This window comes from Sinocyclocheilus grahami, unplaced genomic scaffold (genome assembly GCF_001515645.1).
Source record: "Sinocyclocheilus grahami isolate Dianchi unplaced genomic scaffold, SAMN03320097.WGS_v1.1 scaffold25.1, whole genome shotgun sequence".
NCBI classification, from domain to species: domain Eukaryota; kingdom Metazoa; phylum Chordata; class Actinopteri; order Cypriniformes; family Cyprinidae; genus Sinocyclocheilus; species Sinocyclocheilus grahami.
The window spans coordinates 4972408-4996337 of record NW_015505204.1 but is presented as its reverse complement, the minus strand read 5'-3'; the positions used below and the strand labels follow the sequence as shown (position 1 = coordinate 4996337).

At 35.9% G+C, this 23930-nt stretch overlaps 1 protein-coding gene across 3 annotated transcripts; it reads right to left on the bottom strand.

Moving 5' to 3' along the window:
* Positions 1 to 1110: 1110 nt before the first annotated feature.
* Positions 1111 to 23386, bottom strand: LOC107564693 (ras-associating and dilute domain-containing protein-like). 3 transcript variants are annotated; one of them, XM_016249831.1, is made up of 16 exons: positions 23260 to 23386; positions 22854 to 23183; positions 20928 to 21499; positions 15643 to 15923; positions 14229 to 14906; positions 12551 to 12588; positions 12239 to 12396; positions 11966 to 12081; positions 10298 to 10562; positions 7559 to 7731; positions 6650 to 6800; positions 6361 to 6551; positions 4525 to 4942; positions 2952 to 3091; positions 2394 to 2533; positions 1111 to 1721 (listed from the first exon to the last, which is right to left on the bottom strand). In XM_016249831.1, exons 3-16 carry the CDS (start codon positions 21460 to 21462, stop codon positions 1622 to 1624), a joined length of 3384 nt encoding a protein of 1127 aa, XP_016105317.1. In that variant the 5' UTR covers positions 21463 to 21499; positions 22854 to 23183; positions 23260 to 23386; the 3' UTR covers positions 1111 to 1621. The 3 variants fall into 3 exon arrangements, with proteins under 3 accessions (XP_016105317.1, XP_016105323.1, XP_016105332.1); XM_016249846.1 differs by having other exon boundaries at positions 1112 to 1721; positions 2952 to 3004; XM_016249837.1 differs by lacking the exon at positions 22854 to 23183.
* Positions 23387 to 23930: the final 544 nt, after the last annotated feature.

The following is a 23930-nucleotide window of genomic DNA, read 5'->3' as shown; positions in this document are numbered from 1 at the left end:
TCGTTTTCAACAATTAGAAGAACCGATTCATTTACCGTGTTGTCCAACTCATCTGCAGTGTTTTGGCGTCCTCTCCTGGACAATGTTGAAGGCATCTCTTAAAAATACTAAGACTAGGATTATTACTCAATTGTAGTTTGACTTCTCAATGTTCGATTTAATAGCAAGGTATATTGCATTATAAATCTTCCAAATACAAGTACAACTGAGAAAAAAATGCATTTATGAAATACTGCAATACAGATTTAGTACAAACATGAAATAATGGGGAAAAAATAAACACTTTTTGTATTCAAAAACTTGTGCAGAGTCATGTCCTCTCAAATATAAACAAAACACTTCTCAATGTTCGATTTAATAGCAAGGTATATTGCATTATAAATCTTCCAAATACAAGTACAACTGAGAAAAAAATGCATTTATGAAATACTGCAATACAGATTTAGTACAAACATGAAATAATGGGGAAAAAATAAACACTTTTTGTATTCAAAAACTTGTGCAGTCATGTCCTCTCAAATATAAACAAAACGGCTTATGAATTCTATGTCCTATATTAACATTTTATCATTTTGAAAATGATATGCTTGTATATATGCAGTTGGTGAACTTAAAGTCGTTGCAAATACTGCTAACATAGCAAACTGAGAATTTTGTTAAAATATGTATGCAGAGAGGAAGAAAGTTGCACCATGAAATGAGGCTCTTGAAGTGCAGTCGTTCAGCATATATAATATTCAATGGGGAAACCATTAAGTATTTGAGCCAACGTTTTGTTTACTATCAATTTGAAAGACAGAAGCTTTTAGTAATGAAAAAGATTAATCTCAGATCTTTTTATCAACAGTTAAGGATAAGATAAAGACTCGTTTGTGCCTTTTAGCGAGGCTATTTAAATGTTTCAGTTTTTTATTGTTTTCTTGATTGTTTGTTTTATAAAGCAAATTAACCATTTTAAAACCCCACTTTCGCCCCGTTTCATGTCTCCGTTCATGTGAATATTAATTAGATTTTACAGTATCAGCCTGATTATGTGCACAAATACCTTCCACTTCAACATTCCTTGACTAATATTCAATGGGGAAACCATTAAGTATTTGAGCCAACGTTTTGTTTACTATCAATTTGAAAGACAGAAGCTTTTAGTAATGAAAAAGATTAATCTCAGATCTTTTTATCAACAGTTAAGGATAAGATAAAGACTCGTTTGTGCCTTTTAGCGAGGCTATTTAAATGTTTCAGTTTTTTATTGTTTTCTTGATTGTTTGTATGTTTTATAAAGCAAATTAACCATTTTAAAACCCCACTTTCGCCCCGTTTCATGTCTCCGTTCATGTGAATATTAATTAGATTTTACAGTATCAGCCTGATTATGTGCACAAATACCTTCCCCTTCAACATTCCTTGAAATTCAAGAAACAAAACCAGATTGGCTAAGAGGTAAAGAAAGACAGAGATGTCAAACTGTCCTTCTGACTGAGAAAGAGTGCAGTATTGTACAGGGCTGAGTTATAGTCGCTGAGAGGTCCTATAGTGTGCTTGTACTCCAGTCTCGGAAAGGACGAATCGCTGTCCTCCTCATATTTCGTCTAGGTAGAGGGTCACACTTGCAGCCTCTCTCTCAGCAGGAAGAGGCACTGATCTTCTCTGATACTTCAAGATCTGATTTGGCGACAAGAAACCGGAGCCGTCCTCCCCCCAGACGAATCAAATCCACAGCACTGTGAGAGACAGACAAAGCGGGATTCAAATGTCAGGGTTAAAAGAATACATTTATATTGCAAAGGATCATGCCTGGTGAAAATGTTACGTTAACACTTTGATTGCGAACATTATCTGCTAGCCGATGATGTACAAACCCGATTCCAAAAAAGTTGGGACACTGTACAAATTGTGAATAAAAACAGAATGCAATGATGTGGAAGTTTCAAATTTCAATATTTTATTCAGAATACAACATAGATGACACATCAAATGTTTAAACTGAGAAAATTTATAATTTTAAGGGAAAAATAAGTTGATTTTAAATTTCATGGCATCAACACATCTCAAAAAAGTTGGGACAAGGCCATGTTTACCACTGTGTGGCATCCCCTCTTTTTATAACAGTCTGCAAACGTCTGGGGACTGAGGAGACAAGTTGCTCAAGTTTAGGAATGGGAATATTGTCCCATTCTTGTCTAATACAGGCTTCTAGTTGCTCAACTGTCTTAGGTATATTTGGCATGACATTTCAAAATGTCTCACTTTCAACATTTGATATGTTATCTATATTCTATTGTGAATAAAATAAGTTTATGAGATTTGTAAATTATTCCATTCCTTTTTTTACTCACAATTTGTACAGTGTCCCAACTTTTTTGGAATTGGGTTTGTATATATAGATCACTGACCTCTGGTAGTCTGCTCCAATGAGACTGGTCCCATTCACTGCCAGGATTCTGTCACCAATGCAAAGTCGCCCATCTGCAGCAGCTGGTCCATCTGGAATCAGTGTCCTGATGTAGATTCCAGGAGAGTTCAGAGGGGTATGCTGTGTATAGAGAGAATGAGAAAACAGAGACCTATTTGTTGCCTTTTTCTTGAAACAGAAAATATGGAATCGTACGCTCTAAAAAAAAATGCTGGGTTAAATATAACTTTTTTTAAAATATATAAGTACAATGTAAAAACATGTATGTGCACGATAAGTGCATTGTATCAAATTATTCATTTAAATGTACTTAAATGTAGTTAAGGCCAACTAATATAAAGTGGGACCTATTAAGGTATGTTTTTTGGAGATATACAAACATGTAGGTAGAGGCACATTTTTCCCATTGAGCCTACAGTATATGTATGAGCATCATGCTGTCTAGGTTTTGGAACAAATCTATAGTGTTATGGGTTATATGCATAGAACATTGACCGCCAGTGTTAAATTTCAGCAGAGTAATACTGCAGAGACTCACAAGCCCATCGATAAGTCCCATTCCCAGGCCGTAAGGTCCTTTATCCAGGTCCACTACAAAGACGGAACAGATATCATCAGAGTTTGGGGCCAGATGAGAGACAGGGACAGGGAAAGGAAAACCACAACCACTCAAAGGGCCTGGAGTGGGGCAGGGATAAACAAACAAACACACACAGGACTCAGTGCTCATTTGACGCACACACAGACTCTACACACAGATTCCGTAATCGGGCCAATAAACAAAATCAGTATGTTCTCAATGGGAAAATGCATCTGCTGCACATGCAAACAAAGTTATTAAATGATGCAGAAAGTAAACACATAGACAACTGACAGAACTATACACAGAGAAATCTGTGCATATGTTTATAAGAAATAAACACATGCATTCACACATAAACTCATTCAAGTGAAATAAATGTACACAAATCAGACATGATTATATGTCTGTCATTGAATAATCAAAACTAACATGTGCAAACACTAACAGAGTCATTCGTACTACACAGCACATTTTCATGTCTGCATTATGTCCCTTTTTTAATATCTTATTCATTTTCTTTTATCGCAATACCACAATTAAGAAAATATAGCAGTAGTTTTAATTTTTTTTACTCAATTGTCCTCTCTAGTGTAAATCTTTCATAATACGGCTTTAATATTTGGTAATATGCATGCCTTTAAGAAAAGCCAGCTCCTTAATAACATCATGCTCGAGGAAGTGGCAGTTTTTGGTGAGAAAACAACAGCACTTCACTATTAAATCAAGTATTAGTCTCTTATAAATAAATACATACTGGTAAGTAAAAGTACACTCTAAAAAATGCTGGATTAAATACAACCCAGTGCTGGGTCAAATAGGGACAAACCCAGCAACTGGGTTGTTTTGACCCAGCAGTTGTGTTAAATGTTTAACTGTTAAACATTTAACCCAACCTCTGGGTCAAAACAACCCAATAATGGATTTAATGAATTCTGTGATTTAATACTTTCTTTTCAGTATTAGTTTGTTTTTGGGGGTTCGGGGGACAAAAAAAAAAACTTTCAATTTGATAAATTGCTATGATAATTCAAAATATCATTAATGGCCTTTATTGCCGTCCTGTTATAGGCTCTATCCTGTTGATGATGGAAACATTTTCTTGACTTTTATAAATAATCCTGTTAACTCAAAGTTTGAGATAAAGTTATCAGTTCAAACAGCTGATAAAAACATCACAAAGCTTTTTGTTTCACAAGACATTAACTGATGGACTTGAGTGGTGTGGATTACTTGTGAATTATTGTTATGTTTTTATCAGCTGTTAGGACTCTCATTCTGACGACACCCATTCACTGCAGAGGATCCATTGGTGAGCAAAGTAATGCTAAATTTCTCCAAATCTTTTGTGATGAGCATCTACATTTTGAATGACCTGAGGATGAGTACATTTTAAGCAAATGTTCATTATTCCTTTAAAGAAAAACGTCTATCTTCATATATATGTACTATGTAACAGGAATGACCCAAGAGACAAAATCTAGCCGAAAGAACACACACATCCACGACCCAAAAGGCGTTTTTGACTTGCCTTCAGTGCCATTGCTGATGAAGCCATTGATTTTCTTGTGCTCTGGAGTTGAACGCATGCAACCATTGGACTTTGTGTGAGAGTGTGTATGTGTGTGCTCTTGTGAAGCATGCTCAGGGTAGTGGGCTGGATTGGACTGTGTGTTGGAGTGTATATACGTGTGTTCCGGATAGAGGGGCGTATTAGGTGGAGACAGTATACAGGAAGAGTCTGTCGCTTGGGTTTGGTTGGCGTAACGGATGCTGGTCCCGTTTCTGTAGTGAATGCTATGCGGCGGCTTGTCTCTGGGTCGTTCCTCAGCTCCAGCTCCCTCTCCTCTTCCTCCGAGACCCGCGGAGGAGCCCCGCACCTCCCCCTCTCCCTCCCCACGCAAAGGAGGTGCTGAATGTGGACTGCAGTGAGGCTGAGGAGGCTCACGCTGGAGAACCCAATTACCATGTTATCATCATTTTATTCATATCCATAGTATCTCACAGAGCAAAGCAGAAGTTGACAACTCTTTAAAAAAACAACAAAGGTCAAACATGTCAGTTATTAATTTAAGTTATTTCCATGTTTGTGTATTTAAAGGGACAGTTCACCTTCAGTTGTCCCCTTTGACTAGGGGAAGTCGTGGCGTAATGGTTAGAGAGTCAGACTCGTAACCCAAAGGTTGCGGGTTCGAGTCTCGTACCGGCAGGGATTGTAGGTGGAGGGAGTGAATGTACAGCGCTCTCTTCCACCTTCAATACCACGACTGAGGTGCCCTTGAGCAAGGCACCGAACCCCCAACTGTGTCACGTCATGTCACACTTGCATAGTGCTTTTTTTCCCATACTATGAAAGTCAATGGGGACCAGCAACCGAAGGTGAACTGTCCCTTTAAGAATAGAATGCTAAGATGAGATAAAATAAAAATTGAATTTTCAAAATGTGTATTTTGCTTTGGAGAAAAGGACTTTATATTTGTGTTATTTTCTACAATATTTTGAAGACAACGTCACTACACAGCTAAAATTAATATGGTGACTACCATATAAATTAATAGGATTGGCTGCCCTCTGCTGAAAACCCACAATACATTGGAGAAATTGTATTATCTTCATATTTTTATGATCTCCCTGTGTTATAAAAAGAAAGATGTTTTGTTAAAGGGTTTTTAATAGGGATGTGCATTTTGTTCATTTCAACTGCATGAGTAGTTGAAAGATAAATCAACATTGAGTACTCTGGTGGAGGAAGAACTTTAATAGAATTATACCATATGGCAGTTAAACTGATGGCAGAAACAAATAAACAATGAAATAAGGCTCGGGTAATCTTTAAACAATGTTGCAACACTAGAGAATGTGTAGCGTTTCTTTGTAGACTGACTCACACATGGCCATAATTTAGCCGCAGCTCCTAATTAAACAGCTAATCTTGTAATCAGATTAAGAATGACTCTCATGTCTAGAATTTAAATCTTAGTGTTCTGAGCTACAGTCCTTAAGCTAGTTCACTTTTTTTTTTTAAGAATGACCAGCAAAAGCCAGATGCTGATGAATATACCTTTAATAATAATGTTTTTGAGCAGCAAATCAGCATAAAAGAATGATTTCTTAAGGATCATGTGATTTTGTATACTGGAGTAATGGCTGCAGAAAAATCAGTTTTGCCATCACAGGAATACATTCAATTTTAAATATATTAAAATAGAACAGTTATTTGACAATATTACAGTTTTTACTGTATTTTCAATCAAATAAATGCAGCCTTAGTGAGCAGAAAATACTTTTTTCAAAAGTCTTAATGATTTTTTTTTTTTTAAGAAGTTTAAGACAGCAGCGTTTTATTAGTATTTTATTCAAAATGTACCTGAGAATCCTGACGGTCTGCACAGCCATTAGAAGGATGGGTCTTGGAGCGAAGACCCCAAATGAAATGACGAACATAAAGTAGTTGGCGGTATATACTGTCCTCCACACTGTCACTCTCCAGGTCCACCTTGAATCCAGCACTCGGCAGCACAATAGGAGGGTGGTTCTCAAAACTCTCTAGCAGATCAACTATTGAAAAGACACATAAGTATAATGTACACTAGAATGCACAAAGTCTCTGGAAATAAAATCGACAGTACTCATTTATAGTCCTTTAATGTGTCTACCTGTTCTGTAGATATATGCCTCATCTTCACTGCTTGGTTGCCAGATTGGTAGAGGACCGAGCTCCGCCATGAGCTGGTACTGTGTGAGGATTCTGTGTAGCTGCACAGGCTTCAGAGATGGATGCTCTGCACACAAAGCTGTCCAACTCATCTACAAACAAACACATACACATACATTGGGCTTCCAGGTTTCAAGGGGACATTATGGGGACATAGATGTAATGGTTTTTATACTGTATAAACTGTATTTTCTACTCCTTACCCTAAATGTACTCCTAAAACTACATCTCCAACAAAACTTTCTCCTATTTTAGATTTTCAAAAAAAGATAATTCTGTATGATTTATAAGCTTCCTTCCTTGTCACACACAAACACAATAAAAATCATTTTATTAATTTTTTTTTGGTTACCCACATAAACTTTCAGTAATCAGTTCTTAAAAGAGTCGTTTTTTCTCAGTGTTAAGAACCTTTTTTACTCTAAAGAAAGGAAATCCTAAATTTAATAGTTAAACTACAGTCAAGCTATCTATTAAAATTGTTGACTACACTACTATAACATTTACTATCAATTTGTTTTTGATAAATTGTTTTTTAATTATATATTTTACTTTATTTATAACAAGAAGCTTATATTATCAGTGCAATGTTGAAAGGATTTCTTTTTGAACACATAATTAACTATAAATAAGACTGTAATCAAAATATGATTTTCTAAATATGAGAAAAACACAATTTATATATCTAATTAAAATACATTAGCTTAACATTTTGCTAAATCCAAATGAATAAATTATGCATACATTTCTGGACTCATTGATTGATCACTGATACAAACAGATTGAAAATTATCTGAAGAACCTGATTTACTGTATAAAACAGATCTGAAATTTATATGAACTGCATTACCTGTGAAAGCTGTTGTGGGGGTGCGGCAAGGATGCTCACAGCGCTACAGAACTTGGCAAAGAATTTGTGAGCGAGATGACTGTGTCCCGTCCCTTTAGCCCAGTCCAGTAGCATCTTGACACTAGCCTGGATCTGCAGGACCCGAGAACGCTGAAACCAGCCACGTACGGGGCCTAAAACACACATTTACACATACAATTGTTATGCAAAGGATGCATATGAAAACACTAAACAAACACTTTTCAGAATCATGGCATACTGTAATACTGGTGATAAAATGAAGAGGGTTCCAGTGAATAGTCACAACTGTAGTCACGGTTTATTACAGTACTACATGTCAAATTGTGTGTGTAAGTGGGTGTTTGTGTGTAAGACCAGCTCTGATCCTCTGTCTGTTATGACATAAAGAGGATTATGGGTGTCTGGAGAAATAATCTTCACCTGACCATGAGTAATGCACACAAAAACGACATATGTTTCACACTACCCTTTAAAAAAGGAAACTGGTTCTGGTTTTGCAACACGCAATACTGACAAAATAATTTCAAAAACAACTATGGTCATTAAATACATTAGATTTAAACATGCACTGCTGTTCAAAAGTTAGGATGCATTAAATTGATCAAAAGTGACAGTAAAGACATTTATAATGTTACTTTCAGGGATTGCAATTAACTTTTTCACTTACGAGCCAATTTGGCTACTAAATTTTTAAGTTACCGGCCATTCATAACTTCTACTAGCCAAAAAAAAAAAAAACTGAAATAAACCAACAGCTTGAGGCTGTCTACACTGAACGTCACAAAGCGACCGCTGCAAATCATTTTGTGTCAGAACTAGGGGTGTGCGATATTGACAAAAAATAATATCTCAATATTTTCTGGAATTTTATCGATAAAGATAATTAGACCATATTTTGCAGAGTGTGTTATTATGCTGATATCTTAAGGACTACCGTGGACAGCTGACTAAAGTTTTTGATATATTTCATATTTTGTGTGGTCAGTTCACAGCAGTGATAGAAATAAATCTTTTCCAATAAGTTTAAATAGATTTTTTACCTTTTATGTGCATTTTTACCTTTATAAAGCCATTTTTTCTAAAAGTGTGCATCATTTTTTGAGTCAAATTCTTACATTTAATCAGTCAATTATAATAATAATACATTTAGGCTGATACTAAACAAATTAAATCAGTATCAACAAAATTCATCTTTGCAGAAGTTGCATACAAAGCGGCATTTAGATGTATTTACATATGTTAATGCAGCTTAGGAGGAGAAACAGTAATGTACAGTATGTGGAAAATAATGTGTTTTTCGAACCTTAAACCGCATAAACACATTTCATTACACCAAATACACAAAATAATGTTCTTTTTAGCAGCATCATATGACCCCTTTAATAAATGAGTCATTGTGATGAAATGACTCATTTATGAAATTAACCATGCTGATTTTTTATTTAAAACGGCACTCTTCGTGTGATATTGATTAACTATATGAAATGATATAAATATATACATTTTCTGCCCCCTTATCTTGAATTATGTGATCATTCTTAATGCATATTAATAGACTGAATCATGCACTGAAAGAACGCATTCTAAATGCCCAAGCATGTTTGCAATATTCTCGATAATGTAATGAGTTCAGTATTTGCGCTAAACCTGCGCAGATTTGGCTTGCATGAACGTCCCCAAGAAATTATAATTATAACGCTGTGATTTGACAGCGTTACCCGCCACAACTGATTTTTACCCACATTTGGCGGGTGTTAATTCAAACCCTGGTTACATTTATTTATATTTCAAATAAATGCTGTTCTTTTGAATTTTTTTTTTGTTTTCTGAATGAATGAGTGAGTGAATGAATGAATGAATGAATGAATGCAGCACAACTGGTTTCAACTTTGATAATAATAAGAAATGTTTCTTCAGCACCAAATCAGAATATTATAATTATTATGTCTCACTAAATTAAGCTTTGCCATCATAGAAATAAATTTCATTTTAAATTATATTCAAAAAGAAAATGGTTATTTGAAATTGTAATAATATATCATAATACTACAGTTGTATTGTATTTTTGATCAAATAAATTCACAAATTCACCTTGGTGAACATAACAGGCTTCTTCCCAAATAATTGTAATATTTCAATAAAATAATATATTACAATAATTTTGCATCATTTACTATACTTACATTTCTCACTAATAAAAATCTCACTTAAAAAACTTCCTTAATATATTAATCAATTACTGAATTAATATTGAAATAATCTTAAAGTTAAACAAGTGAACAATGACTTGCTATCTTACATCTTTGTAATTCTGATATTTTTGTACTAGAAGAGCAGTCTGGACATTCTGCTTAATATTTATTCTCATGTACCCTGAAAAAAAAGAAATGATTAATTAAAAAGTAAATATTTATTCCCTAAGAACTGATGGAGAAAGTCCATTGGCTCACAGGTTAGAGTATCTTCAACACTAGAGGGCAGAATAAATAATTTGTTTCAATTCATCAGTTTCCATTCTGATATTTCTTTATTTGTAAGTCTTTCACTCCTTTTTCTTCTGCCTGCAATTTACACACTACCTATGTCCTGTTGTTGCCATAGCAGCATCCTTAATGAAAATATATGACAGTAATATTTGAGTGTGTCTCTTGAGTCTGTGTGTGTGCTACACAGAAATCAAAAAGGTAAAAAGATTCTAGAAGCTGAGCTTGAACAAACCTTTATCGATGAGTTGATTGAAGAGTGAGACGTTGGTGAAGAAGAAGAGGTAGGCAAACATTTGACTCTGAATCTCTGAATGGACCTGGTACTGTTGCAGCAGGTCTGATGTAATCTGAAACACACTCACCACCCTGCGAACCGCCTCTGGCATCACACACACAGCACACACACACACTCCAACAGCCCGCCGGCACTGCTCTGATGCAGACTCCGTCCCAAATGGGTTACAGTCCAACAGCCCGGGCAACACAACGTACAAGGTCTGAAATGTAAAGAAAAGCCATTTGTTATAATAACATGAACAACCAGACACTTACAGATACACATTATTTATAGAGCTGTCAATTTAATGTATTATCTAACATAGAATGATTAATTCATTAAAAATTGTCCTTATGACACTGATCAAAAATACAGTAAAAAACACAATAATATTGTTAAATATTATTACAATTTAAAATGAGTTTTCAATTGTAATATATTTAAAATGTAATTCATTTCCTGTGATGGGAAAGCTGCATTTTTAGTCATTACTCCAGTCTTTAGTGTAACATGAGCAATTGCTAAATGCATAACTGTAATATATAGATATATAAATACAGAATTTAGTTTGTCCCTAAAGAATGTAATATCTTTTTGCCAAAGTCATATTAAACAGCTAGTTTATCCAAAAATTCAAGAAAATGTCCTCACTTACTCACCCTTATGTCATTCCAAACCTGTATGAATTTATTATTTTATTTTGTCACTTGATCTTTCAGAAATCATTCGAATAATGGTCAGAATTTATTGAAAAACTTTCTAATACAATAACTCGATGAAAGATAAATAGTTGGTATTCCAGGTGTGTATAGATTTGTCATGTCACCCGCATGTATGTATGTATGTATGTATGTATATATATATATATATATATAATTTTTTTTTATTTTTTATGCAAACCCTGCCTTGTGTATAGTTATTGTAAGCCATGTATGTTATAAATAAACAAAAAAATAATAATTGTAATATGCTGATTTGGTACTCAGAAACATTTCTTATTATTACCAATGTTGAAAAGAGTTGTGCTGCTTCATATATTTGTGGAAACCGTGATATCTTTTTTTAGGACTTGTTCATTAATAGAATGTTTATTTTAATGCATACTGATCAATTTAATACATACCGAATAATTACATTTATATTCTTTCTTTAACAAAGAAAAGAAAAAATACTTACTGACCCCAAACTTTTGAAAAGTAAATAAAACTACATAAATTGACCTCTACATCCACTGTCTGTAACAAGTATTACATTTTTTACTCATTTGGTACAATAACGTAATGTACTTTTAATGATCATTTTATTATTCAAAATACTGATATTTGATAATCTGTGATTCATTTAGGAAATTAACTACCATATCATTAAGTAAATAACTACTATTAACTACTAATAAATACTATTAATTACTATTACTATTATTAACTACTACTTTTATGAATCAAAAATGATTGACAGGCTCCAAATAGGGAAGACAATGAGGACATAAGGTGGAGGAGAAGAAGACCTAAAGACATACAAGCAAACCAGCAGCCACACACACATTAAATAATTCATTCCCAGCAGCCCTGGTAACATCTTACAATGGTGGCGCCACACACATACCGTAATACTACCCTTTACCTTAGTGATGTAGTAAACACACTGCTGAAAGGTGTACATGATCACTTCCTCTAGTATAGTCATAGCTTCTTCGTTTGCTGATATTGTTGCTGAGAGGAGAGATTCTTTAGATCCCGCTGCAATCAGGAACATAAAAAAATACAATTAGACCGAATGCAGTGTTTTATGTGTCGTTTACGACCTCTAATCCTCCTGTCTATTTAGCGTTTTTAATTTTGTCAGTATTGGGCCCTATAGACCCAGTTCTCAATCCATGCAGAGTGTGTTTCATACCTTTATCATCCATGAGCTCAATAGTCTGCATGTACGCAGGTGATTTCTGCTGGATAAAATACAGTATTTCGATGGCATTGGACATCCAGAAGAAAATGAACTGGAGATCCGGTACTAGGTCTGAGATGCTGAGCAGAGACAGCGAGGCAGGATCTTGACTGTATAACCACACAAAAACACACATTCATTGGTTCGATTGAGTGACAATGCCTTCAGAATTAGTGACGGCCTATTCAGCACCACATGACCTTAGAGTGTCATGCGTTCAAAGTGCACACATGTGCGTATTATAAGGCGGAACATGATACTCACTGCTGAGCTTGCTTCTGTGCCAACTCCTTTGTCTTCTCCTGCGAGACACAGACACCGACGGCAATTAATGTCATAAAAGTTTGAATAGCTTCATGTGGGAGGTATAATACCTTGGTACCGTTTCTACGTTTTCAGACTTTTCGTCCTTGCTCTTTTCTTTGGCTGGTTAATATTAGAGCTGACGGCTGACCTTCTAAAATTGGATTTTAATAATTAATGAGTTTAAAGACAGTCATTAAATGCTTCAGGATAGTTTCATTGGGACTAGGTTAAACGGACGTTCACAAATTACACGATTCAACTAATTTTGTAGTGTTTAAATCAACATAGGCGAATGCATTTGTCAACAAAGACAAGGGCATGTGAGGTGACTTGCAGTACTGACCCTCACAGCAGAAAATCAATCACTGGGATTTATCCTCATCATGCTATTGCTTTTGCTGTGCATTATGTAAATAAAAAAACACACTTGCACTTGGACCATGCAAAGATGCACTATCTAAAAAAAATTTCAAGTGCAACATTGTAAATCAATCACTGGGAAATCATGGAGAGACAAAACTTGCTTTGTTTGCCTTTCCATCATTTTCTTCTCCCATACTGAAATACAATCAGTCTCAGTGACATGATATGACTACTGTGTAACAGTTGGAGGAATTGTGGGAAATGTAGTTTGGATTTAGGTGACAGACCATTGGGTAGGCCAAACGCAGGTATTTGCTGCAAGAAATGAAAATTTTCAAACAATACTTTTCTAAAAGGTAAAGTGCATAATTTCCTAAATAATAAAATCAATTGTTTTATATGGTACAAGCAGATATAGACATGACAACATTATAATGTACAGTAAAAACTGTTATTAATTTTGAGATTCAAGATTACATTTAACAATATTTTCTTTATTTTATTTAATAATTTAATTACTTTTAAGTGAGCATTAGATTATGGTAAAGGTAACCTAAATATAAAAATATCGTATGATGAATAGAATTTTTGTTTATTTCCCTGAAAAGTACAATATATTGATACCATATTGGATATTTAATTTACTGATATTTATTGGTCTAGGAGCCCTGCACATGACATGCAGACAAAAATATATTTTTATATATATAAATATATACTAATTTAAGAATTAGTTTCCACGGATGAAGAATTTGTTCCCTAGTTTTAGTTAATCGTGGCCATGAATTAAGAATTTTTTTGCTAATTTAAGTTAACCATGGCTATGTTGTATTAAATCAAAACCACTTTTATTTAAATGAAAATCAGAGAACCAATTATAACAAACATGGCCACTATACTACAACGGGCAAACAAATGAATAAGTTGTCGAATTCCTAATTTATGGCCACGATTTAACTAAAAGCAGGGAAAAAATTAATAAAACAAGAAAACTAATTCCTAATTTATGGGAAGTAATTCTTAAATTGTGGCCACAATAAATACATTTTATCCTCATGTCATGTGTCATGTCAGATACCAACCAATATGTATCAATTAGCCTACAGTAAATATCCAATATACCAGTATATTGTGCATCCGTATGTACTTTTCAGGGAAATAAACCTAAAATTAACTTACTTTTATTTGTCTCTGCACATTAAATTTGTATAGAAGTATTTTAACATGGAAAAAATAACACGAACACAACTAAGCTGTTGATGCCAGTACGAACCCATGCTATGGTCTGAATCCTCTTGGCAATTTTCAGCAATAGTTTACCGAAGCTGCCAGGTGGAAATGTATTTGCTGAGTGCTTGATGCATAGACAAAGCAAATATGCTGGTGTCAGCTTGTGGTCATCTCCGCTCGGCTCAATAAGTGTCAGCACCCGGTTCACCAGCGCATCCTCGTGAGCCCGCTCAAATTCCAGCGTGAGCTTTCGTTTCTGTGCAGCTCGTGCAGGAGCCTTAGAGCTGCGCCGAGACACCACTGGTTCATGTAATACGGCCCCACACATACGACATGCGTCCCCTTTCTCAGGCACAGTCCCCGACTCACTATCGCATAGTCGTGCCAGCACCCGAAGTCGAGTGAGAGTTTGGGCAGGAAGAGGTTTCGCACTGAGTGGGTCTTTGTACAGAAAGATGTAATGAGCACCAAAGGACAGCAAATCCCCATGACGTAGTGGAGTGGGCCGCTCAATACGCATGAAGTTAACCAGTACATTGCCGTGAGTGACGGGCTCCAGAAGTAATCGCTGATCCGAGGAAGAGCGCCTTTGCGGTGCACGACGTATTCGGCAGTGAAGTGGAAGCACATCCGGAGATGACAGGCAGATATTTGGCCGTGCTGACGCGGTTTCCTGACCAACTGTGTGTTGCTCTCGATTCAACAGGTAAACCAGGCAATCCTGACAAAACGAAAGAAAGGCAAACAATACAAGACTCAACAATTACTCTAGAAATACAAGACAGAAGCAATAAAAAACCTTAAAAACGGCTTAAAAACATTCTTATGCGACATATCAAATCAAAGTTGACCTTTTTTTCATTTTATGATGTAATATAGTATGCACTATTCAAATGTTTGGGATTGGGGGACAATTTTATGTTTTAAAAAAAATAGTATCTTTATGCTCATCGAGACTGTATTTATTTATTGAAAAATACTGTAACAACAGTAATATTGTAAAATATTATTACAATTTAAAATAACTGTTTTCTATTTTATTATATTGTAAAATGTAATTTACTCCTGCGATAGCAAAGCTGAATTTTCAGCAGCCGTTACTATAGTCTTCAGTGATATGATCCTTCAGAAATCATTTTAATATGCGTATTTGGTGCTCAAGAATATGGATATGAATATAAAGAATGGTGCTTCTAAGATAAGTTCAAAAGGACCGCATTTATATGAAATACAAAATGTTTAATAACATTATGCCGTCACTGCCACTTTTGATTAATTTAATTAGTATTAATATCTTAAGATAGAGATAGACAGACTGATAGATAGACCAATAGATAGGCCGATAGACAGACAGACAGACAGATAGATAGATAGATAGATAGATAGATAGATAGATAGATAGATAGATAGATAGATAGATAGATAGATAGATAGATATAGGTGATTTTTGCTTATACCTGTTGGTTGTACCCTTGAAGGAGCAGCAAGTGTGGTGATTGGTAGAGAGAGTGTTTAACTCTGCCCTCATCTCGTTCTTTACGGGTCTCAGCGTCTCGTGCCGAGCGTGTTCTGATTGGCCCTGGGAGGGTGGAGTAGTACCGTTTAGGCTCCTCACCAGGCAGACCCACCAAGTTAAGGCTGGTTTCACTGAGGCTGCGGCAAAATGAGGAGCCGTGCTGGAGGGTCATTGTTCCTTTAGCACGGTTTCTTTGTAGCTTCCTTGCTTGAGCATTGATATCTGTCGGGGAGAGAAAACCACTTAGGTAATTGTGACTCATTGTCATCAGCCAAAAACTAACCATATGGGATTTAATTGAACAGATGAGCTTAACAAAACATACTGACTCAAAATTGTTTGTTCAAAAAAAATAATAATTATAATAACAATAATATAACTAGAAATATAAAATACATTTAACCTTTATTTGAGCTGTCTGTTACTAGAAATTTCCAATGATCTTAAATCATGATAATACACACAAGTATATTTAAAGAATTAGAGGACAACAATGCACAAAAAGGAGTGAATGTGGAGGTGAAATGCAAAGTGTAATAAAGATAAACATTTCAGGTTGTATGCCATACTAAGTAACCTCATTTTAAACAAAGCAAATGTATGATATGGAAAATAGTGCACACGTCATACTGACTAATGGTATGGTACATTTGGTGCTTTTTTGTAATATCTAAGTTCACATACCCATTCAATGTCTAGGAAAAAACAGTGTAAACATATTGCTAAAACATTTGATTTTGTTTGTTCCCAAAAGAAAATCATAAAATTAATACAGATTTGGAATGACATAAGGGTGAGTAAGTGAGGACATTTTCTTGAATTTTTGGATAAACCAGCTGTTTAATATGACCTCTGCAAAAATATACTAGGCCTACATTCTTTAGGCCCAAATTAAATTCGTAATTTATATATCTATGTATTACAGTTATGCATTTAGCACATGATCATGTGACACCAAAGAGAGGAGTAATGGCTGAACATTTGTATCACAGTATCTTTGCATCACAGTAATAATTTATACTCTAAAATCTATTCAAATAAAAAAAACTGTTATTTTAAATTGTAATAATATTACTGTTTTACTGTATTTTTTTTTTTAAATGCAGCCTTGGTGAGACTTCTTTCAAAAGCATTAAACATTTTAATAATTTCAAGCTAATTTGGGATTTTATAAATAGAAAATATTTCCAAATATATAAATTCAAATATATAGAGGCATGATAAAGTAAGGATAATATTCTTGTCCAATAGGGACATGCAATGAGGGATGTGACTAATAATTGCACAGGGGGTAATAAATGGTGGTATAATGCTGGGTATAGGAAGCACTTGACTGGTGCATGTAGCAATGCGGTAAATAATGGGTCTGCAAAGTAATGGTATTGTATATGGAGGTGGGGCTGGTGGCTGACACCATACCTGAGGACAGTCCCCACCTTTAACAATAGTTGTACAGGGCTGTATCAAACGCCAGCCCCGGGGGGAGCTCCGATGGCATCTACCATGCCCACTTCTACTCAAGGTTGAAGATAGCACAGGGGCGTTTGTGTGAGTCCCTGGGCATGGGTAAACACCACAACAAATACAAATCACCAAAAAAAACATGAATATACACACATAATTCTATTCATTCACTCAAGCAAGCAAATTCTACCATTATCCTCTATTTACATTTTCTTGTGATGCATAGCAGCATAGATGTTGAATCTGAGCTAATATTTAACGCCATCTCCACTCTTAAAAATAAAGGTTCTTCACTGGCATCTTCACCTTTATCATTCATGGAACACTTCCACTGCACAAAAGCTTCTTAATAGTGGAAAAATATTATTCTTCAATATTCTTCAAAATGTTCTTCACACTGACTAAAAATTGTTATTTTACGAACTGTTTACTGAAAGGTTTTTTGGGGAACCAAAATGGTTTCTTCTATGGCATCGCTGTGAAAAATTGAATTTTTTTTGGAATCTTTCTTTTTAACAATGTAGCAGTTCATGTGATTTTGGCTCTATAATAGATTCTACAATTATTTTTAAAGATACGAGAAAACACGGGTTTGATGTGACAGCAACCATTCAAGAACCTTTTGATATAGAAATGAACTGGAATAGGTCAATTTAATTATCGTTCTACAATATTTTGACATGGTGCTAATGCAGACATAACTGTCAATCCAAACCTGTTATAAAACGTGCATGTGTTGGTAAATACCTCAACACTATCCATAAAGCCCCCAGTAGCATCTGTCACTGAGTAATATGTGTGTGTGCAGATGGTGTGCTGACTTGCAAATGTAATCCCCCAACCCTTCTTCACCTTTACTCATCTGTGACCTTCATAAACCCTTGATCTAAATGCCCCCACCTTCTCAACCATCACTGCCTTTTTGATTGACTGTGAAAATCACTAGACACATTCATTTTTGAGAACAGTCCCAACGTGAGGAGCAGCAGCGTCTCTTCCTGTGAAGAAACAGCAGGACACTAAGCCAAGTTTAAGAAGACCACTCTGAACAAGCTTAACGACTAAGATCCCCAAATAAGCCTGTGACATTTTCATTAATTAAAATGCAGTCACATGTAGACAAGAATGACAATAAATGTGTATATACAACATGCACCCCATGAGAAATTATGCACCAAATAAAACAGTAGCAAGCTTTCGATAATTGGGAAAATTCCCAGGATACCAATAATGCATTACTTGAGCAGATGATTCTTCCAACAAGTAAGATTAACTGGAGCTTCTAGTTACACAAACCAGACGTTTTTAGAGCTCACTGGGTGTAGAGTGACCTTAAAGGACCAATTCACTGTTTTTTTTTAAGGTTTTGTTTTTATAAAAGTTGGGTGTCCGTGTGGTAAAAGGCATTTTTGACTACAGAAAACAGAGAAAAGGGGCTGTGGCGAATATAGACAGGAAAACTTCAACACCCATAATGCACTGGGTTTAATCTGGTTGTCTGTGAACAGGAATACAAAAACGTGGAAGTACGATCTGTAGTTTTCACAAAACCCCTAAAACTGAAACTTTCAAAAGTCAGCTAAATGGTGTAAAACATCATGTGGCCGACTGTTGCTTGAAAAGTAAATGAGAATATCTTGGTTTAGGTTACAGAGAAAAAGTACATATGCTACTAACATTGTAACAACACAAAGCCGGTTTAAAATCAACGATGCAACAATACAAAGCTGTTTGAAAATCGACAAAATAACCTTATAAAGCAATCAAAATTAGGACTCTTAAGTTTTTATTTAAAGATAATTCTAAATAGTACTGCATGATCCTAATCCTCCTAACCCTAAATAACATGTTTTATATTTTAGAATAATACAAATCTATATAAAAATTCCAATTGAGGATGTCTCCAAAGGAAGGTTTTATCAAAAATAGCACACTTCTAGGGACAAATTTAGCCCCAAAGTACAGCTACACTAAGAAACCAACACACACATGCATTCTCTCCACTCCACCAGGAAGAAAAGCAGTTCAACCTGAGGATAAATTATCCTGAGTAATGTGCTTGCTGATATTGATTTAACTTCCACCCTGTGTTTTGGCTCAATGGCCACCCTGTTGAATTTGTAATTTAGTACAACAGCATCCAGGAACAAACAGAAAGAGAGAGATAGCGTGAGAGAGAGTTGCATGGCAGTGTTATGACTAGTCTGCAATAAAAGAGCACAAATAAAATAGTGAAACTGAGACCTCAATTCAACTACTGGAGGCCGGCCATACTACTGCAGACCCAATCGTGCATTTATCTCTGGCACCTGCTCTGACATCTGTGTGTCGGCATTAGTAAACCTGAGCAGCCCTGAACGTCAAAGAGCAATTAAGATGTAGTGGCAGTTATTATAGCACCACAGTGTTGATAGTAGTGATACGTTCAACACAACTCTTATCTCCAGCTATCAGCACTTAAAAAGAGTGATGTGATAGCAGATTTTAAGCTTCTGTTTTGCAAATATGGGCTACCAAATGTTTAAAAACAAGATTATAATTCAAAATAAGAGAAGTATAGTGTTACATTTTTATTTTAATCCTAACAGTGTGGTTAGTCTGGAAGCTAACGATAATCTTAATATTGTTTACAACATGGTAATACTACATTATTCCAAACAACTATGGAACCTCAAACTTAAAAATAATGATTGGAAAGATTGAAAACACACTCAAAGTGTGAACTGATGTCATTTCAAAGATGGTTGCGACTGAAGAGCATCGTACAGCATTATGTTCATACTAGCGTAGATACCTTTTTTGCTGAGTGTAAGCTATTTTTTACTAATGCAAGCATTTTGTGTTCATGATATTTATCTTTGCCATAATTGGCATTATGTGAAAAAAATGTCTGCGATTAACTGGAAAGTATTACGGTCGGAAGTTTCCAATTTCCCGCTTCTGACTTATCCAATCATCTGAAATACCCAATAATATCGAACTATTAGAGCTGTCAAAGTTTTAGCATAAACATTTTCTGAATAAATTTGGCGCATTATAAGAAATACAAGAAAAACTGTATTTGATTTTTATTTTAATCATAACAGTATGATTGGATTGAAAGCTAAAGATTAGCTTAATACTGATCATGACAGTATACTGCAGGGTTCCTCAAATCTTACCCTGCAGGTCCAATGCTCCAACCCTGATCAAACTCACCTACCTGTGATTTTCTAATGATCCTGAAGACATTGATTAGCATGCTCAGGTGTGTTTGATTAGGGTTAGAGCTAAACTCTGCAGGAAAGTGGATCTTGTGGGCCAGATTTGAGGATCCCTGGTATACTGCGTTCCAGACAAAAATCTGAATTTTATTTATTATATAATTAGAATTTACTACATTAAACTACATGTATACTACATGTTGTTAAAATTATTCTAATTAAAAAAATTAATTATAATTGTTACTAGATAATCGTGTACTATAATTGTTCTTTTCATTTAAATAAATTATTTGTATACTAAAACATCTCTAAACATTCCTTAAAACATCACATTTTCAAATAGTTATAATGTTTCTGTCTTGGTCCAGTAATTGTAATATAACGTTTTCATTCAGATGTCTTGAAAGGTAAATACTGAAATTAAGCAAAAACTTTCTTGTGTGCTTCTCCGCTCTGCTGTACTGGATTTTCCTGTTTCAGTTCATTAGAAAATACAATCACACAACAAGAACGTCCTCTGCTGAGCATATGTTTCTCAGTGAATGCATTTGTGCATTACCTGCAGTGACTGTGTCCTTCTCTTTGGCTGCCAGTTCCTCGACCTCAGCTCTTCGTCTGAGCTCAAAGCGGCGAGAGTAACCCTCCTTTGGCTTCCAGAGGTCCTGCAAGAGGAGGGGTTTCTCGTTGTTTCCTAGCGCCCGAAGGCACTCAGTCCGCCACCGTCGATCTGGGCCCTCAAACCGGCCAATCACGTCACATAACACATAGCTACAGGCCGAGGCCTTGTTTAGAGAATAGCGCTCAAGCGCCTCTTTGATCAACTCTTGGGCACTGGAACGAGGTGTGGCGAGAACACTTTTGTAGTTAGCGCCGGTGCTGATTTCATCACCAAATATCTTCAGCACACCTGGTGCAGATGATTGGGTGGAAAGCTCAGCTGGATCGTCCCGTACCTGCTCAGGTAGGTCGGTCACAGAACGACGATCCCGATAACTTAGTGTCCTGTACAGAACCTGGGTAAAAGTGCGACTCTGACGCTTCAGGCGGTTTTTGGATGGCAGAGACATGCTGGCAGATGAGGAACCGTAGAACATGGTGGCGGAACTCGCATTGGTTAAAAAACTCCTAGAACTGAGAAAACAACAAATTGTAATAACTGGAACCAGAGAGCTGACAAGTTGAGTTTTGAACCTTATTTATGCATTTACAGTGGTGGCCAAAATTATTAGAACACTGGTATTTTCAGCAGCTAAAAAATGGGTTTAAGTCCGTTATTTCTATCTTTTGCTTTAGTGTGTCAGTAGGAAATATCAGTTTACATTTCAAAACATTCATTTTGTCATTAATTGTAATAATCCAGTGAGATTTCTTTGTTTGCACAAGGAGTTTGACAGCAGCCAGTGCTCCACAGAGAGATCTGATCTCACCATCATCCAGTCTGTCTGGAATAACATGAAGAAACAGAACAAACTGAGACAGACTCAATCCAGAAGAACTGTGACAACGTCTCAAAGATAACTAAACTAAACTAAGATGCTTCAAAAGCTTATTGCTAGATATGCAATAAGCTAGGCTACAGTAAGCTTGTCATCTAATTTCAACTCTATAATCTAATGTTGGTTTTAGTCAGTGGAACACTGCAGTACTGTACAACCAGAGATATAGATTAGTTTATTACACACACACACACACACACACACACACGCACCTAGAGTCAGAAAGGCAGATAGAAATAGACAGGATGGGCAAGGCTGAATTTTTGGATAAAGCAAACAGGGATGTTGCCAAGTATATTATGGAAAATACAGCTTGATGGAAACTATGAGGAATAGATCTGGGCAGCTATGATGCGATCATTCTCAATATTCAATAATTCAAAATTTACATTAGAAAATTAAAGCCGCTCATTGCATGATGATTAGAGAGAGATGGGTGATAGATAGATAGATAGATAGATAGATAGATAGATAGATAGATAGATAGATAGATAGATAGATAGATAGATAGATAGATAGACTGCAGAGATGAGTGTATCCAATGCTGCAGACATGAGAAACACCTAGTGTGTGTGTGTGTGTGTGTGTGTGTGAGAGAGAGAGAGAGAGACTGCATCAGCTAAAATCCCCACTACTCGGCAGTCTGATCGGAGACCATCTGCTCGAGCGTGAAAATACTTCACCGTGCGCTCGTGAAGCCTATTCACAAACTGCATGTAGTTGACATGCTGCCCCTCATTTAAATAATCTATCAGGTACTGCGTACATCTAAAGTGTTCCCTTTCTGCGCCCTTCTGTTATGCGCACAATTATTTAAACAAACCGTTCTATGATTCTTAAAGGCACAGGGCATTACATGTGAATGAATAATTGAACCTACATAAACATTTTACACTGAACTGTAATGTAACCGCGCTTGCATAAGATCAACACTTTTTTAACTGACGAAAGTTTCAAGCTCAAACTCGAGATAGCAGAATATTTCTTACCTGTCAAGCGCGTTTTATTCCCCGTTTGCTGAAGAGACGCTCATTTATATGCATTCATTTTAAAGAAGCGCGTCGGGCTACTGCGGGTCTCCACTAGCAACGGCGCGAGCCAACAAAGGCACCTGCTCGCGAGTCCTAATCCGCTTGTGCGTCTTAACAGGGCTCCGCCAGCCAGTCTCAGAGCTCTGTTCCCTTACAAGCCGCTCGCTTGACTCCTATTACTGACATTTGCCAGTATTTCTTCTTGCTCATATGTTAATTAGCTCTACGGGCCGGTGGGATACAGTTTAGGTCCGCCCAGTCACTGTCATGGAATGCGACAACGTATACCTGTACAGTAATAGTGAGGCGTCAAACATAAATCAATATTGAAAAATCTATTGGTGGTGTGTTCTGAATGATTTACCTGCTGGTTTTATTTTTCGGCGCTCTTCTTGGGCAGTCGTTGGAGCTGTTTATCCCTTTCCCCCTTCTTTTATTTGCCCGTCTCCACTGGCAACACTAGAGTCTGCATGCTTCGACGTCTGCGTTCCCTGAGCCGACTGCAGCCGGAAAAAGCCGAACCGAGAACTCGAAGCTCTCGCGTATTGTTACGCTTGCACTGTAGCATTAACTTTTATAAAGAATATCTCTTTGGTTTTGAGACTTTAGTCTTTGCAACTTCAGGGATCTTATCTATGCACAATCAGCTTGTAACACTCCAAAGAGAAAGGAAAACTTGAAATCGCATCATATGACCCCTTTAAAGCATGTATTTAAATAAATGTAGGCCTACTTGCATATATATAATATAGCCTAATGTTACTGAAATAAGTGCCCACATAAAGGCCACATAAGTGCACTTAAAGAGAGTATAGACCTACACACTTAAAAACACTTTTAAAAAGTGCACTTTGTTGTACATTAAATGTTTTACCTTTAACCCATGTTTAATTAATCTTTTATCAGGTTTTATAGAAAAACACAGCCTATTTTGATGGGTTGACTAACATACTGAAGCATATGTAAGTATGTGATTATAATTTAGTTTTATTTAATATTAAATTTAAAGTGGTTATATTTCAAATGTCCTAAACT

What these genes read in the sequence shown, in the direction of transcription:
- LOC107564693 (XM_016249831.1), bottom strand. Translation starts at nt 21,462, where the DNA reads ATGTTCTACGGTTCCTCATCTGCCAGCATGTCTCTGCCATCCAAAAAC. An exon ending in GCACAGAAGCAAGCTCAGCA is followed by an intron (nt 12,397 to 12,550) that starts GTGAGTATCATG and finishes GTGGTTATACAG; the next exon opens with TCAAGATCCTGCCTCGCTGT. An exon ending in TGGGACTTATCGATGGGCTT is followed by an intron (nt 2,534 to 2,951) that starts GTGAGTCTCTGC and finishes CTCTATACACAG; the next exon opens with CATACCCCTCTGAACTCTCC.